Source organism: Dipodomys spectabilis, unplaced genomic scaffold (genome assembly GCF_019054845.1).
Source record: "Dipodomys spectabilis isolate Male_0828 unplaced genomic scaffold, ASM1905484v1 ptg000126l, whole genome shotgun sequence".
In the NCBI taxonomy this organism is placed as follows: Eukaryota; Metazoa; Chordata; class Mammalia; order Rodentia; family Heteromyidae; genus Dipodomys; species Dipodomys spectabilis.
Genome location: NW_024870803.1, coordinates 3749803 through 3768541, shown reverse-complemented (window position 1 = coordinate 3768541; position 18739 = coordinate 3749803). Strand labels below are relative to the sequence as shown.

The following is an 18739-nucleotide window of genomic DNA, read 5'->3' as shown; positions in this document are numbered from 1 at the left end:
GATAGAAAACTTTGTCCTCAGTTATGGCTACTGTCAGTAGGATGAGTCATTTGAAGATAGGAAAGAGGCCAGATGGCTGATACGGGATAGATTGCTCTCTGTTTTCTCAGTCTCTCAGGCCAAGGCCTCTAGATTTCTGTCTGTCCAGCAATGGTATACTGAGGATGTAGAAAGAGACAAAGCCAAACTCTCCCTGGATCCCTGTGCAGCCTGAGATTCTGCCATCCACTAGTGACCTTTGGTGCTGTTGCTAGTGGTTGGAACTCTTTCCTGCTAAGCAGCACTAGATGGCACCCTGGCACCTTGTCACCATGGATAGAACGTGTTTTCAGCTTTACTCTTTATGTGAGATCCTACAGCACAAGTAGCTGCATTAGGCCAAACTTCTGCCTTTTCCTCTTATGTGTGACTGGCATCCCAGGCCACTGAAAACTTAGGGTTTTCAAGTTCCCTGTTAGTGTAGTGCCAAGCCATTTGCTTTGAATCAGATCCCACAGCTTCCTGGAGCTCATTCACTTCTTACCACACAAGACCTGGACTTCACTTTTACCTCATCTGAGACATTTTACCCTGTTGACCTAAATCTCAGCCTGTCCCTTTCCATACACAGTATACTGTTGATCTCTGGTGGCTGTAGTTTGTTGGTTCCATCTGCATCCCCATTGGAGCTGTTGCTGAACACAGGGAGAGGCTAGAGAGATGGGTTTTATTGTACTAGTGCTCAACCCTAGCAGCATAGTGTAGTAGGCAAGAGCATAAGTGTAGTTGCCAGATCTTTGGATTCTGGTCAGATCCCAAGATGCTGGTCAGATCCCTGGACTCTGGTCAGATCTCCTGGATTCTGGTCAGGTCCCTGGGTTCTGGTCTGGCCTCCCCTATGTCCTAGTTATGCAGCGGTGTGTCTTATTCTCTATATCTACAAAATAACCTGCCTGTTTGGGTTACATATTAACTGTTGTTGTTATAAACTAGTATTTTCTCATACTTAGTACTGTTTCCTTGTCTTAAGTCTTGATGTAAAATTCAATGATTGCCTTGTTTATGTATTCTTATTAATTGGTGGCTCCATTTTCAGGACAGCAAGCCTCCCATTAAGTAAGTGAATGTCTCAAGTTACGTGCCTGGCATGCCAATGTTTCCTGCATGCTTCCTGGACCTCTTCCTAGCCCTTCATCTCTTCACTGTGTGTGCTACTGACAGTTTTTCTTGTTGCTATTTTCTTACTTAGTTCCCTCCTTTGCTTTTTCCCTCCCTTGCTTTGCCTTCTGTCTTTGTTGTTTCTTAGTCCTTTTTTTTCTCCTTCCTCGGTCCCTCCCTCATTTTGCCTTCGTTCTTTCCATTGAGTCAGAATTTGAGTGGCTCCATACCCCTGTCCTGTTTTAGATGGTGAATGGACCTCATCCTAGTGGGGAGCACAGTGCTTCCAGGCTGCATGCCCTGGCCGGGACAGGAGCGCGGCCCTGAGGCTGCCTTCAGGAGAGGGTATTTAGAAGACTTAGAGAACAAGTGATGTTTGTACCATGACCTTAAAGCTGAGTCAGAGAGACCATGATTTTACACCAGCATGTGATTCATAACAATATGTTGGGCACTCAGTACTTTGAAAGGCTTTTTAGAATGAATTGCATTGGTCAAATTTATTTTAAAAGCTTTCCATGGAAAAATGAACTGTTACATTATTGCTTTTTCACTGCAATAAGTAAAATCTCTCTCAATCATACTACCGACTTTAGAACTGTGGTCACTGTTGGACTTTACAAACAGTCACTGATAATATTTGCATTATTCTGATTATCTGTTATTGGGTACCAAACTACTGTGAAATTCTATGGTATAAAAAAAAGTACAGCCATTTTATTGCTCACAATTCTGTGGCTTGAGTATTTAGGAAGAGCAGGGGTCATCTCTGCTCTGGTGTCTGGCGCTCTAGGGGAGTGGCTCAGTTCACCGGAGTGCTGGCTTGTCTGGAGCCCCAAGTTGTAGCCCTCAGCCCTCTGCATTTCATATCTACTGTGTTTCAGATGCCCCCATATCTTGACCTTAGTTGATATGGCCAGAATTACTGAGTGCGGGTGGCCACACAAACGTGGCCTTTCATAGGGCTAGTGTGGGTGGGCTTTTCACAGCTTCCACTGACTACAGAGCAGTTGGGCTTAATATGTGGTAGCTGGCTTCCTCAGAGCAGGGGTTTGAAGAAACCATGGAAACTTCTTTTTTTTTTTTTTTGGTCGGCCGTGGGGCTTGAACTCTGGGCCTGGGCGCTGTCCTTCAGCTCAAGGCGAGCACTCTACCAGTTGAGCTACAGTGTCACTTCCGGTTTTCTGGTGGTTTATTGGAAGTAGGAGTCTCACGGTCTCTCCTGCCCGGGCTGGCTTTGAACCGCGATCCTCAGATCTCAGCCTCCTGAGTAGCTAGGATTACAGGCGTGACCATGGAAACTTCTTTTGACTTAACCTTAGAAGTCATGAAGATCACTGTTTTTTTTGTTGTTGTTTGTTTGATTTTTTTTTTTTTTTTTGATCAGTTGTGGGACTTGAACTCTGGGCCTGGGTGCTGTCCTTCAGCTCTCCAGCTCAAGGCAAGCACTCTACCACTTGAGCCACAGCGCCAATTCTAGTTTTTTGGTGGTTAATTGGAGCTAAGAGTCTCATGGACTTTCCTGCCTAGGCTGGCTTTGAACGAAATCCTCAGACCTCAACCTCCTCAGTAGCTAGGATTACAGGCGTGAGCCACTGGCACCTAGCTCAGATCACTTTTTTTTCTTCTTCTCTTGGTGGTACTTGGGAAACACAGGGCCTTGAGCTTGATAACAAGAACTATACTGTCCTCCAGGCCTCCTTCTACCTCAGCCTCTAAGTAGCAAGTGCCATCCATCCCATCCTGTTTCTAAGATAGGGTCTCACTTTTGCCTAGGCTGGTCTTGAACAGTGATTCTCTTACCTTTGCTTAGAGAAGCTAGAATTATAGATTGGAATCACAATGCCCAGCCCATGCAGACCAGACTCACTTCTAGCTGTGGAACTGTGTTCATGGATTTGCTTTCTTACCCCTAAGGGGCCATCTGAGACGGTCTCCTCCCTTGTGTCCATCACCCACACTCCCTAGGAGCCCATTGTGAGCTGGGGTTCCCAAAGGACTGCCACTAGTGAGCCAGACTTACGACCCAGGGGGCCCATGGTAGCTCTTCTGGGATGTATGCCCTTGAGCCTTCAGTGGAACAGCTGTTCTTGCTACCAGCTGTGTAGGACTCCAGGTCCAGTGTCTTGTCCTGGTTCCTCCTGGCCTGGGTGCCTGCTCCAGTGCTTCTCAGATAGTGGGCCAGGGGCAGCTGTGACTTCAGGTGTCATTTGTAGACTGCCTGCATGGGACGGACCGAGTAGCTCAGGGAAGATCAAGGCTCTGTTTCTGTTAAAGGGCCTCCTTGAGTTTAACTCATCCTGAGAGTCAGCTGACTGTGGACTGGTGCCTCCACACCCTTCTCAGCAGCTGGCATGTCAGTGTCATGACCAGTGGGGAGAAGATGCTGTGTCTGTCCTGCATGCAGTGTGGCTGCTGCTGCGAGAGTGACTGACACCAGACGCAGGGATAGCTTAGGGATAGCTTCCTCCTGAGACATGTGAAGAAGGAGCTTACGTAAAGACTGCTTGGGCATGGATAGTCTGTTCTGTGATTTTTGCAATTTATAAATAAAACATCCGTAGAGTCACTGTTTTATAGTCACTTATCACATTTATTTCAAGGTAGCTCATTTTGTTGAAAATTTTGTTTCTGGGCCACTCTTCCATGCTCCTCTGTTGCTTCTTGCATTTTGAACTTTACGCTTACTTACTACTTACAGAAAGGTACCATACTTTCTTTTTAGTGTTTACGACTCTTTTAAAATAATTTCCTTAGTTTTATTCTATAATACACATAAATTTAACTTAAAGGTTTATAACTTCATTGATTTCTCTGTAATTTGTCTTTAATACATTCAAGTTCTATTTTTGTCTTTAAGTAGTTGTACAAAGTGCATCTCGATTAATATGATTCCTTCTGTCTTTCTTCCCCATCCATACCCTCAAGTGACGTAGTTGTATTTTCACATGTGCCCGTTGAATACAATGATTGTATTTACCCACCCTTCTGAGTTCTGTTTCTAACCAAGTAATAATATCAAATACTAGCAAAGATGTAGAGAAGACAGCCTTTGTACAAAGCTGTTGGGAGTGTCACCTACCAGTTCCTGTGGCAGAAGATTTTTTAAAGGCACCGTGATTGAGACTGGTTGTATCTTTGACCCAGAAAATCTACTTCTGTTGCGAGGTGTTGAAGATCCTATGAAGAGACACAAGAAGTGCTGCAGAATGTGTTATTGTCTGTAACATGCCAGTGGGTCACCGTCAGATAGGAATGGTTACCCCCCACTCTCATGGTGGTTGTCTCTATTAGAGGCCTGGGGGAGGGAACTGGGCAGATAGGAGAAGGATGAGGTCAGCACTGCCTACTGTATTTTATTTCTTTGTATTAATAATTTGCCAGTGAGATGAATGCAAAACTGTATCTTATCCTTTCTTTTTTCACTTTCCTAATATTTTCCCCTGGAAATACTAAAAACATTGTTTTGTTTTCAAAATACTCACTTTTGTTTTATAAGGCTGTGAAAAATAGGATAAAATGTTACGTTACCCAAGTAGCATGTTCAGTGCTTTACCGTGAGGTAAAGCCGCTGTCTGACGCTTACTGATGGCATTTGCCATGGAAGCTCAGGATTCACTCTGTCTGTTTTTGGCAATACTGGGGTTTTACCTGTGGCCCTGTGCTTGCCAGACAGGTGCATTAACATTTGAGATCCATCTCCAGCCTTTGATGCCCTTTCTGACTAGCTTGATCCCATTCTTCCCCCCTCCCCCCTCTCCTGTCGGTTGTAGGGCTTGAACTCCAGGCCTGGGCGCTGTCCCTCAGCTCTTCACCTCAAGGCTGGTGTTCTACCACTTGAGCCACAGTGCCACTTCTGATTATCTGAGTGGTTTATTGGAGATTAGAGTCTCATGGACTTTCGTGCCCAGGCTGGCTTTGAACCTCAATCCTCAGATCTCAACTTCCTAAGTAGCTAGGATTACAGGCGTGAGCCACTGTCACCTGGCTTGATTCCATTCTTGAATGAGTGGCAGAATTGTATTGTGATGTTATGAGAACTTATACTTTAATAGTAATAAGTCATGACCAGATTTGATCAATTAAGATTTGGTAAGTTTTGAAAAGTAGGTCACCAAATACTACTGTTTCTTCTTAAGGTTGATTGAAGAAAAACACAGCCAAACCATTTTATCCTTAAATTTCTGTTTTCTTTCTTTCATCTTGATACTGGAACCTGTGAAGCTTCAGAGAGGTCTCTAGAAGGGAGGAAGCCTTTACCTGGCTTCATGGGTTTGTTGTCATGAGGAAGAATTTTGGGACACATTGAGATATAGAGACCAAGGAAGTTCATTAGTATAAGAAAGCAAAGAAAGGATGGTACACAACCCACACATGGGTATGGACGCAGCTGGGAAGTGGGTAGTGTTGTAACATCAGGCTAGAGGTTTGGCTTAAGTTGGCCCTGGGGTGGTGCTCCCCTTTGTCCTGGACACCTGATACCTTCAGTGTCTCTTGCTGTTGCACTGTTTTGACCTTGTCAGCCAGGCCCGGTGATATCAAGTCTGGTCACTTTACTAAATTTGGGCCATTGTGACATACTCTGTTTTCCTAGAGCACAACGTTGAAATAAAGAGTAGGCTTCTCAGATGCTCCTTTTAGGTCAGATGTCCTTCCTTAAGACAAATATTTCCCTCTTTGCAAACACTTCTGTCAAAGGAGTCATGTTGCCAAATGTGCCTACCACCTCAGGTTAAGTATCTTTCTTTTAAGACATCCTGGCTCAGTGCCCGTGCATAGTCATCATCTGGGCAGTGGGCAAAGTCAGAGGGAGAGATATGAGGTATGTTTTTTTCATTGTGTGTTGCAGCTTGGTGTGGGAGTGTGAAGCCTAAAGTAAAGAGTCCTGCCTGTGTGCTTTCCTACCTTAATACCCACCTGAATTCCTGCATCCAGCATCCCATGGTCTGCCCTGCCTCAGGCGCATGGTTTAAGTGGGTTAAATAGGAATCGAAAGATAGCTAACCCAAACCCTTTTTGTCTTGTGCATTTGCCTCATAAGCATCTTTTCCAGCTGTATTGTAACACTACTCTGGCTGACTTACAAATAGAATTGGTATCTTGACATTATATGAGAGTTGGTTTACGCATATGTATACATACACGAATCACTCTGTTAGCAGATATCTCAAGGCGTGTGGGTGTATTTGTATGTGTGTTTTGTTAATGGTAAGATTAGGGGCTGGGAAGGTGGCTCAGTGGTAAAGTGCTTGCCTTGCATGCACGAGGCCCTGGGTTTGATTCCTCAGCACCACATAAACAGAAAAAGCTGGAAGTGGTGCTGTGGCTCAAGTGGTAGAGCACTAGCCTTGAGCTGAAGAGCTGGGGGACAGTGCCCAGACCTGGAGTTCAAGCCCCGTTACCAATAAACAAAGAAAAATAGTAAGATTAGCATTTTTGTTTTTTAAGAATATAATTTACTGATATAATATTGAACTGGTAATAATAGTACAAGAAAGATTCAGTCTTTATAGCTAGAGAGAATGGATTTAAGTCCATACTTCAGCTCTGTAGTCCAGGCTCAGCCTTCACTTGTAGTCTGACAACTAGACCAAGGATGTCTTAGAATAAATAATATCAAAGGGCATTAACAGTCTGAAGGGGTTTAGAGATCTGTAACTTGAGGTTCTCAAATTCCTGCTAATGTACATATTTCTCAAGATTCTCATTTATGTTCTTAGGCTCTCCATACACAGATTCACTGTTCTAACCACACTTTTTTTTTATTGCCTTTGAACCCTTTCATACTTTTTTTGGTTTGAAATACACTTTTGTCCCGTTGCTACCCTTGTTTAGGTAGAATCTATTCTTGAAGGCAGTTAACCCGCAAGAATTCGTCTTTAGTGGCATCTGGTGTCTTAGCCTTTATGTGTTCGGTCAGTGCAGACTTGTGAGCAACTTTGACAGGTGTAAGGATGAGGGATGACACCATGCTAGGAGTTAGGATCTGTGCTCTTAACATTTACCTCTAGTGATGCTACTCTCTCTGGTATGTATTATTGTAGTGTTGTGATGGGTACCACAACAAGTTCTTACCTCCTGGAAAGGATGGGATGGGATAAAGTTGTGTCTCCCCAAAGGTGCGCCTTCTAGTCATGCGGAAATGTATACATTAGTGGGAATATGAGAACCTCAAGTTACAGATCTCTAGGTCCCTTCAGATTGCTAATGTCCTTTGATATTATTTATTCTAAGGCATCCTTGGTCTAGTGGTCAAACTACAAGTGCACATTGTGTACCAGTTTGTACTTTGTCACTTGACAGCTTGAATAATTTTAGGCAATGCACATGTGGAAGAGCATATTATCAGGACTTGATAAAAAATTTACATTTTATATTTACTGTAGGTGTGGATGTGGGAATTTGGTTGATTGTCCTACTGTCTGTTTAAACGTGGACTGTATCACTCATCATTGGCTGCTTTCAGTCTAATGATAAACTTTAAATTTTTCCATGTTCTTCTGATTCTTTAGGAATTAGTGGTGATAGAAGGAAAAACTGTTCCTGCTGTTTGTTTTTATTATGCTAAGCAAATCACATTTAATTTTTATAGCCATGTGGGAGAACAGGTGTTCATTAATCTTAGGTTGCAATGAGCTAGTTTTGTGGCCTTGTAATTAAAACTCGCAATATAAAACATTTCTGTGTCTTTTACGTCCTTTGCTTTGGATCATTTTTCTTTTCAGAAACTCTTTACACTTGACGTTTTGTGAATTTGTAGGGAGATTTTGGTATGAGCAGAAAAACTCAGCACAGCTGCCCTCTAGGCATGGGCCTTGGAGTCATTAAGAAGTTTGTCAGCGATGCCAGCGTGTCTCAAGACCAAATGCACACTGCTTGGGGCAGCTTCTGTGCCTGAGCTTCTGATTCCTGTCCAACTCCAATGTGCTTCCCAGCTGGTCTTCACCGATAGGTCCCTTATGATTTCATAGAGCTCTAGAGCTGGTCATCAGTTGCTTGAAAGCACTCTGTGTTTACTAACACTGTCAAAAACATATTTTAAAAGTATGGTTACTGCTGAAGCCGACAAGTTTGACTAACCCTCAGTCTAACTACCACTAATGGTAGTAGTGGCTAGTCTGTTTTAACTTGGAATTTCATCACTGTTTAAATGTAAGATATGTGGATTTTCCTTGGCATGTTTTTCTCCCCCAAACAAGCTTGACTGTTTTGAATTGGGGGCCTCTTTATCCCACCTTGCCCCTTTCTGAGCTTGCTTTTTCCTTACACACACTGTGGATCCAATATTAAATTACTGCTTTTGTGAATATGCTGAATTTCAAAAAATGGTTCAGTACGTACATTTTTATATGTTATGAGGTAAGCAGGCATAACAAGATTCATGCATATGAAGTACGGCCTGCTGAAATGAGATTGTGTCTGTAGAACAGTGGGGTGTAGACATGGACATGTTTATAACTTGTCTTTTGGGGTTTTGAATGTCATCATAGCTATTCTCAGTGAGTTCTTTGTTTCCTTTAGGACCTTTAAATCCTAGGGGAATACAAATAAATAATACAAGCAAAGAAATACCCTTCCACTGTTACTTTTGAATTATAAATTATGTGTAGAGATTCTGTGACCGTTATCATTAATATTACCCAACAGTAGTTTTATGAAGATTATCCTAACCCTTAACAAAATCATTCCTTTTCCCTAGCTATTAGGACACAGATACTGTTTACCACAGCATTCCGTTGTTGGTCCTCACGGTGCCTTTTCTGCATCCTTTCCCTGTGTAGCCTTATCTCATATGTTTACTGTGTGTCTGCTCTTCCAGTGTCGATGCTGTGGTTTCCACACTCAGGTCTCTGGATTTCTTTTCTGACCCATGACTGCATTTTAGTTATCTACACGGAGCTGTGTGGTTGCCTCGTGGCACCTCACATTCAGAGTTCTGGAAACTATACAGTGCGTATGTCATCTGTGTTTCTTAATAACAAACCATAGTTTGAGTTGATATTCCAAAAAATAAAATTCAGTGGAGCAAAATTTGGAAATACCTGTCATTTTTGCTTTCCAAATACTGCTAAAGAAGAATCCTTAAAGATTTTAAAACATCACTTTACCAATGAGAGGAATGCCCAGAAAAGGTAAGTGATTTGCTGTTTAAGTTCACATATTTAGCTATGTGACAGGTAAGACTGGATGATTTGAGCCCAGCCTTGTGTTAGGTGTCCTCTCATGGTTTTACCCTGGGTAGATAGTGATTGCTTTGGAGATCTGAGTAAATGGTTTGCTAATTGCATTTTCAGTGTAGAAATAAGCAGGCAGTTAGGCTAGTAGTTATAAATATAAGTATAATATAGCAAAGAATAAACTTTTAAAAATTAGAAATATTATGTTTATATTTTGAATCTTGGACTCTTCAGCATCTGGTAGTTTTTTCCTGCCACAACAACAGATGAAAATGGAAGTACATGAGAATCAGCTTAATTTAAAATATTGAGTAACTTCATATTTCAGGGTGACATAATATTCTGTTATTTTTTTCAATAGAAAAAATGAATGCACCAAATCAGCCTCCCCATAAAGACACTGGAAAAGCAGTGGAGAATGTGGAAGAATATAGTTATAAGCAGGAGAAAAAGATCCGAGCAACTCTTAGAACAACAGAGCGGGATCACAAGAAAAACGTACAGTGCTCATTCATGTTAGACTCAGTGGGTGGGTCTTTGCCAAAAAAGTCAATTCCCGACGTGGATCTCAATAAGCCTTACCTCAGCCTTGGCTGCAGCAACGCTAAGCTTCCAGTCTCTGTGCCCATGCCGATAGCCAGAACTACACGGCAGACTTCCAGGACTGACTGCCCTGCAGATCGTTTAAAGTTTTTTGAAACTTTGCGGCTTTTGCTAAAGCTTACCTCAGTCTCAAAGAAGAAGGACAGGGAGCAAAGAGGACAGGAAAATACGTCTGCTTTCTGGTTTAACAGATCAAATGAACTCATCTGGTTAGAGCTACAGGCTTGGCATGCAGGACGGACCATCAATGACCAGGACCTCTTTTTATATACTGCCCGCCAAGCCATCCCAGATATTATCAACGAAATCCTTACGTTCAAAGTTAATTATGGGAGTGTTGCCTTCGTTAGAAATGGAGCAAGTTTCAATGGTACTTCAGTAGAAGGGCAGTGCAGAGCCCCACATGGAGCAAAGAGTGTGGTGGGTTACTCAACGTATCACGAGCATCTCCAACGCCAGAGGGTGTCATTTGAGCAGGTGAAACGGATAATGGAGCTGCTAGAGTACATAGAAGCACTTTATCCATCATTGCAGGCTCTCCAGAAGGACTACGAAAAATACGCTGCAAAAGACTTCCAAGACAGAGTGCAGGCACTCTGCTTGTGGTTAAACATCACGAAGGACCTAAATCAGAAGTTAAGGATTATGGGCACTGTTTTGGGCATCAAGAACTTATCAGACATTGGCTGGCCAGTGTTTGAAATTCCTTCCCCTCGACCATCCAAAGGAAATGAGCCAGAAGACGAGGGTGATGACCCCGAGGGAGAGTTGAAGGAGCTGGATAGCAGTACAGACGAGAGTGAGGAAGACCGAGCCCCCGAGTCCAGGGTTCCAGAACCCAGGCTGTCTGCGGGGAACAGCTTTGATATCCTGCCACAGGAGTTTGGAGCCAGGAAGCTGGAGAGGCTGGAACCTGAGGAGGAATCTGTGGGCTGGGGAGCGGCCGACAGCGCGGGCACCGAAGCAGGCTTCGACAGGCATTGTTTGACTTCTATTTATAGACCCTTTGTAGACAAAGCACTGAAGCAGATGGGGTTAAGAAAGTTAATCCTACGACTTCACAAGCTGATGGATGGCTCCCTGCAGAGGGCGCGGGTAGCCCTGGTGAAGTGTGATCGCCCAGTGGAGGTAGGTGTCAGTGCCATCCATGTCCTCATCAGAGCAATGTACGTGGGCTGCGCTGCTATTACGCACTTCCACAGTCCTAGGATTTTTAAGGCATAAACAGAAAGGATTAAACATTGCTTATTTCTGTAAAGTACTATGATGCATGAATCTGTGAAAATCACATTAAATTCAGTGAATTAAGTTCAAGACCGTGTGTTGTGGGGAAATGTCTAACCATGTAAATAAAGGGTGGTGAATGACAGACTCTGTATAAATAGAGGGAGAATAAAGCCACGTCATGGGTGAACACAACTACAAACAAGTCAGTGAAAAAGTGGTTGTTTTTTTTTTTTTTAAATGAGCATCCAGGATCATGGGTATGGTCTTTTCTCTGTATTTTGTTTATTCATTTGTTTGGTGGGCTGGGGTGGAATCCAGGGCCCTGTGTGTGCCAGGCACGTCTGTACCACTGAGCAACATCCCCAGCTTTTCCTGTTTTTTGAAGTAAGTAGCCTGGCCAGTTTTGGTGACTGCGTTTTAGACAGATGCAACTTGTAGAAAAATGTGAAGAGGATCAAAGGAAAATAGTATACACTGTTTGAGTGTTGAGTGTAGATAAACATCTAAGGAAACCCTTGATTGTGTTAAATACATATTCCCAGTGTGTGGAGATTTTTGTGAGAGGAATGTGTTCCCTAGAGAAAATTGCTTGAAGCCTTGGTACCTCAGAAGTTTGTCAACTGCTGCAGGTGGTGGGAAAGTGTGGCAAAGTTGTATGGGACATTATTCTTTTTTTAAAAATTTAATTTAATTCTTTTCTTTTTTTTTTTTTTTGGTCATAGGAACTCTGGGCTTGGGCGCTGTCCCTCAGTTTTTCAGCTCAAGGCTAGTGCTCTACCACTTGAGCTACAGCACCACTTTCTGGGATATTATTCTTGAGAGTCCAAAGTAGTATTTTTTGCTTTCATGTTCATTTGGCTGCAGCAGAAGTGCACACTCAGTGAGATCCTACATACCTGTATTAGTTGGTGATTTGAAATTTCAGCAGCCACATACATATTTATACACATATTTGTCATTTAACATTTTGCTACGCAGTATTTTAACTTAGAATAATTTTGATTTTTTAAAATAGAAAATGGACTTTCCCCGCCTTTTAGGGTATGAATCACTGTAATAATATTATAATGTGGGTCTCAAAAATTAGTATAGCAAACACTAGTTGGCTTATATCCCAAATAGTAATGTAACATGAATTTTGTGTAGAGTTGTTTACTTCCATCAAGATATTGCCTTAGCTTTTTCCTCAAGGTTGCACTCTACTATTGGAGCCCCATCTCCATTTCTCTTTTTGGTGATGAATTGGAGATAAGAGTCTCAGGGACTTTTCCTGCCTAGGTTGACTTTGAACTGGTATCCTCAGATCTTGAGGAATTACAGGCCTGAGCCACTGCCAACTGCTGCTTGTGTGTGTGTGTGTGTGTGTGTGTGTGTGTGTGTGTGTGTGTGTGTGTGTGTGTGTGTGTGTGTGTGTGTGTGTGTGTACGTACATATACACACACACACACACACACACACACACACACGCATATACATACTTTTTTTTTTTTGGTCCAGTCCAGTTGTGGGGCCTGAACTCTAAGCCTGGGCGCTGTCCCTCAGCTCTTCAGCTCAAGGCTAGCACTCTACCACTTGAGCCACAGCGCCACTTCTGGCTTTTTTCTTAATGTGGTGCTGAGGAATCGAGCCCAGGGCCTCAGGCATGCAAGGCAAGTGCTCTACCACTGAGCCACCTTCCCGGCCCTTTTGTGTATATTTTTAATTGTTGGAAATATGTGGAACAACCAATACCACAGGTTGCACATTAATATACTTCCTAATTTGGACTCTTTATGGTTTCTGTGATGATAGTAGTGGATGTAGCTGAAGGATTTTATAGGAAGAAAGAAACATGTTTGTGGCACTTTATCCTTTTCATAGCTGTGTCTTCATATTTTTATTCCTTATGATTAAATTACTTGTAGCATATGTTTACAAATAACATAATCACCTTTCATTTGTAAACACGCTTTACAAAATAATTATCCTGTAAAATTTTGTTAAATTTCAGAATCTAAAAAATGACAACTAGTGTTGTTAAAAAAATCTGTGGAATTTGTTTAAGTAACATCATACATAGGCTTAATGGACTGTCCAAAATTGTGACCGTTTAGTTCCCACGGTTCTCTGAACTGACTCCCAGCACACATTTCTAGTTAGGTGGATAGCCTCTAAATTAATAGGTAGATTAGTTCCCCAAATTCTCTTGTGAGGCACTTGCTAGGGATCTTGAAGATACAGTGTTTCAGTTGAAAGAATTTCAGACTATTGAATAACTTATTTAATCTATGTAATTAAATGAAGACGGCCAACTGGACAATGTAAGAGGGAAAAGCAAGCCGTGCTTTCCTCTTTGTGTGGACCCAGGCCCCCTCAGGTCTCCTTTTTGCTTCCCCTTTGTCTTCTGCTCTCTTCCACGGAGCCTCCCTGGAGCTCACAGGTCCTACTTAGTTCTCTCCCCTTACTGTAACCCTCACCTGGTGAGCATTGTTAACCTCAGGCGTGAGGGATGACTGTCCCCCTGTGGTCTGGGGAAGGGTCTTCCGCTCTCCAGCCATCATCTCCCTAGACCACCCCTGGGCAGTGGCCTCCGACCTTCCTCAGAAGTGAGCCGGAATCAGCTCGGCCTGTGGTTGTTTGTAGAATCCTTCCCATAGGTGACTGCAACTACACCTGGCTTGTAGTTCTGTTTGGAGATGAGAGTCTCACCATAGGCTCCTCTGCCCGGGACTGGCTTCAAACCACTATTCTCAGATGTCAGTCTCTTAGTAGATAGGCATAGAGGTGTGAACTGTCAGTGCCCAGCTTCGATACTATACTGACTTTTTGACTTACTACATGTTTATCAAAATTAAAATATTAACATCAGTAAGAAATGCAGTTCACTGAACTGTTAATTCCCTCTTTGTCCTAGGGTGGAGTTGGGGTATCACATTGCAGTAATGATGGTGTCTGTGCATTTCAACTTGTTTGATGTTTTCTCAGGATGACTGGGGAGGTGGGCCTGTCGCCCTTCCTGTTACCCTTGATTGCTTAGTTAGAGTGTTACCTGCCAGGTTTCTTTTCCCACTTGCCCATTTCCATACTCTTCTTTGCAAGCGAGTCACCTGCGACAGCCCCCAGTGGGAAGGCAGTGAATCTCTACTCTGGGGCTAGGGGTAGAATGCACAGACATTATTTGAAATTCTGCCTCCAAGGTTGCCCCTGTTCATTTGCTTTGGGTTATAATGTGGTGCTACTATTTATTTTGTGCCTGCAGGCATTTTTGGGCTCTGTGTCCTTTCACATGCTACTAAAGCCTCTTTTGGGTTGTTTTGCATTTCCAGTGGTGTCTTACTTTTAGACACCACAGGGTGCTTCGGCCTAGCCCTGTTTCTGTGTTGTTTCAGTCCTAGGACTGGACATGTCTCCAAGGAGGGTTCCTTCTGGAGCTGGTGCTTGGACCTGAAGAAGTGAGCACTGGCATCTTTGTTGCGGTTGGGATGCCATTGCTTCTAGACTTTCTCTTTCTCAGGGATGTCATATAGGCTGTGATTGCTTTACCCCTGCGTGTGATGAGCAGGAGATAGTACGCCACCTCTGCCTCTCATCCAGCACCACCACTCCTATTTGTAGCTCTTTTCTCTTACAGTGAGAAGTCTGGCTCCTGTTGCTTGGTTGTTCAATCCTAGCGTGCATATAGTTTGAGAACTGCCAGTCTGTGCTAAGCATTCTCTGGGAGGAGTGAGCTGTGAACTCCATACAGTGTTGAAGTGCACATCTTGTCATTTTTAGCCTTCCTTAATCTGTTTTCCAAAGTGACTTAGGCCTGCGCCCTCTCCCTTCGTGCCTCTCCAGTACCTCTGGAGTCGGGTGAGGCTCTTCCATCTCAGCCAGTACGCCATCTAGGACCCCTTCCCCAATGTCCTGGTTGATGTTTAAAAATTTGTACTTTTGTATATAGTTCTTGGGTTTGCTGCAATTTAAAACGTTAAATACCCATGCATTACTTAAGTTAGTGGTCTTTATGGTTATTTTGTGCCCACTTTTTGCTTTCTTCATGAAGTTTATGTATTTGCAGAAGAGGAGAAAGGTATAAATGAATATATTGTGCAGTATAGAATATAAAATATTGACATTATCTCACTTTGCATATTACCATGCATATCACCTCAAATATTAGGAAGATGTTTTGGTTACTTTCTTGTTTTGAGTTGAATTAACAATGGTCATGTAATTTTCATAAGTTTAATGACCAATGAAATATCTTGTCTTTGGAGTTAAATAGTAATTACGTTATTTTTTGTGTCCTATAAGCACAAGACACCTTCAATGTGTGTAGAATGGACAAAACATTACCAATTAATGAGCCTTCCCATGTGTCTTTCTATCTAGTGGTGGTATTAACAGTTTACAAACAAAGCTGTTTAGAGAGAAGAGGTAACAGTCTCCAGAATCACAGTGCTATAGATTGTTAGAGGGGTTCAGTCCCAGGATTCTGAGCAATTCGACTTTGTAATATGTTAATGGTTTCCAAGCGTCTCTGCATATCTGGATTTCCCTGAGACCTTGCAAGGTTTACATTTTTCGACTGATTTTTTTTTCCCCACTGGTTCATCTGTGCTATTTCTAATTCCTTTTGATGATCCAACAATATTCTGCTGTCTGGCTGTCCAACATTTTATTTATTTATGCATTCACAGATAAATTATTTAAAAGTTATACAGTATTTTATTTTTGGGGGGGCTGTATATTTAGCACATGCTTTTATTTTGTTTTATTGTGAAAATACTATACAGAGGAGTTACAGTTACATGGGCAAGATAATGAGTACATTTCTTTCTTTTTTTTTTTTTTTTTTTTTTGGGTCCGGTCGTGGGTCCTGAACTCTGGGCCTGGGCGCTGTCCCTCAGCTCTTTCAACTCAAGGCTAGCACTCTACCACTTGAGCCGCAGCGCCACTTCCAGCTTTTTTCTTTTTGCTTATGTGGTGCTAAGGAATCGAACCCAGGGCCTCATGCATGCAAGGCAAGCGTTCTACCACTGAGCCACCTTCCCAGCCCCATGAGTACATTTCTTATCAAGCATTGTTGCCTCCTCCTTTGTTTCCCCTTCCTATCCCTTCCCATCTCCACCCCCCCCCGTACCCCCCCCATCCTCCCATACCTCCCCCTCCACCCTGCCAAAGTTGTAAAGTTTGTTTTTCGACATAATGACTTGTACATCTCATTGTTGCAATGGGTCCACTTGTATCCCTATTTAAATGTACAGTATTTTAATGCCTATTTATTTCATTTTTCCTGTACTGGAGATTGAAGCTGCGGCCTTGTGCTTGCTAGTCAAGTGTTCTACCACTTGAGTCATGTGCCTAGCCTATGCACATAATTTTTAAAATTTTGGTTTCAAGTATAGATGTGGCTCAGGGGTAGAGCACTTAGCTAGCATGTAAAATGCCCTGAGTTTGATTCTCAACACAAGAAAAAAAATATGTTTAGGTATTGTTTTTAAATTTAGCTTTTATAAGAATTATATAAAATCATTGGGTTTTAAAATATGAAAAATATATTATAAAATGTTGTTTCTCTGATAGGCGTAATTAGTCTTTTAACATTGTTTTATCTCCTAATTTTATGAATAAGCTTTTTGAGGACGGGCAGTTTTGTTACATTGCGGTAGTCCAGATAGTGGTTTCTTTCTCTTCTTTAAGGAGAAGGGAAGTGAAGGGGCATTCCCAGGTGAGCCGGCAGCCGGGACAACACCAGGCAAGGTCATGCTCCCAGAGGTCCTGTGTAGAAGGACCCAGAAACATGAGTGCTGTAACACGGAGGGCCCAGAGTACTGGCCCTTATTCTACTGGGCGTTAGTTGGGAGATGGGCAGGAGGTACCTTGACAGTCAAACACTGATTGGGGACATGTGAGTGCTGAGTGCCAGTGCTGTGACCAGACGGCGTTCAGGTGGATGTTCTGAGGGCTAGGGTTTGAGGCTGTTTGTGGCTCCTGTGTGGACAGGGGAGAGTGGTTATGAGCTCACAGGAAGGCCAGCTACCGGCCACATCCACGGAGTCGGGGTGGGTGTAAGGAGGAAGGAGGTGATGTTAAAGAAACATTGAGGTTTCAAATTTAGATGACCTCGCCTTTTCAATTAAAGAATGCAAGACTTCTGGATAAGATTGGTCAAGATGGTGTTGCCAGAAGAATGGGGACCGGTGTAAGGACTGGAGGGGACGTCTCAAAAGGAGGGCAAGCCACACGGTGATTAAGTGGCGCAAATCTGGGTGACCTCAGGAGTGCCTTTTAAACCCTGAGTGTCGTTAGTTAACTTGGCACAATGAACAGAATTGGTCCAAGTCACTGGTTTCTGTGTTGACATAAATGGATTCTTGGGGCAAGCAGTTTACAAATTTTGTAGTCTTTTTCTCAAATTTTAGTGATTTCTTTGGTTTCTTAATCTGATGACAGTACTGTCTGTAATCTTAGAACATTATTTTACCATGTTGAGGAAAATATTAAAACCTGGTTTTAGTGCTTATGGTTTACTAATACTTGCAAAAATTTTTGCAAAACTCTATCTGTGTTGAAAGCATTGAATGAGTAAAGATTTTCTTTCCTTCAAAATTAGAATTTTGTCATTTTCTCAGCCGATGGTAGAGAATAGTAGCTTGCAACCACACCTGGTCCCAGCGCCCTCTAACCTCCTGTGAATTTTCGCTGCAGTTCTCCGAATTCCCAGACCCCATGTGGGGCGCGGATTATGTGCAGCTGTCAAGGACGCCCCCTTCCGCAGAGCAGAGGTGCAGCGCGGTATCCTGGGAGGAGCTGAGGGCCATGGACTTGCCCTCTTTTGAACCCGCCTTCCTCGTGCTCTGCCGAGTCCTGCTGAATGTTATCCACGAGTGTCTGAAGCTGCGGTTGGAACAGAGACCTGCTGGAGAGCCGTCTCTCCTGAGTATCAAGCAGGTGTGTGTCAAAGAGTTAGCAATCGTTCTGTGAGTTTACGTGCTTACCATTTCTCTTGTGAAGATCTCCCCTCCCCAATTATTGCAAATACTCTGAAGCAAAAGTATTTTTAAGCTCTTTTTGATAAGATTATGGCTTGGCCTTTCTGCTACCCACTTCCTTGTTCTAAAAGCGTTAAAAATAAAGTGATGAGGTAACTTTCTATAGCCTTTTATTCTTTAGTCCTGGGTTTAATTTGCTTACCCTGAGCCACACTCAGAGCCCATTTCTGTATCCTTTTTCTGAGTCACAGATGATTAGTAACTATTGAAGATTAGAAGCAACACTGAGGATGAATCCCAGGGCTTTCCTGGCAGTAGACTAGCTCTCTACCACTACGCTATATATTCTCAGCCCTCAGGATTCATCTTAAAAGATGTTTCAATTTATTTTTTGTTCTATTTAAGATATATGCACACCAGTGTCTTCAGAGTATACAGAGAAGATAGTTTGGACTTTTGCTTACTTAAGCAATTATGTAGTTTCACTGGTAAGGATAGTATCTAATCTCCTTCCTTTTGTGGATTTGAGGTGGAATTTTAAGTCAGGGTATATTCAGGAGCAGTGGAGGGATGGCTAGATGCAGTTTTCTTGAGTGGAGTGAGTACTAAAGATTGTATTTATGTTTTGTTGTATTCACA

The 18739-nt window shown here is 42.7% G+C and overlaps 1 protein-coding gene across 4 annotated transcripts in view; it reads left to right on the top strand.

Annotated features, from left to right (window-relative positions):
• The window catches only part of Map3k4 (mitogen-activated protein kinase kinase kinase 4), a 79916-nt gene that overhangs the window by 21936 nt on the left and 39241 nt on the right, over positions 1–18739 (top strand). For all 4 annotated transcript variants that reach the window (XM_042689732.1, XM_042689731.1, XM_042689730.1 and 1 more), the window contains exons 3-4: positions 9676–11045; positions 17817–18059. In XM_042689732.1, the coding sequence (XP_042545666.1) occupies positions 9676–11045; positions 17817–18059 (1613 nt within the window). The remainder of the gene's footprint in view (positions 1–9675; positions 11046–17816; positions 18060–18739) is intronic.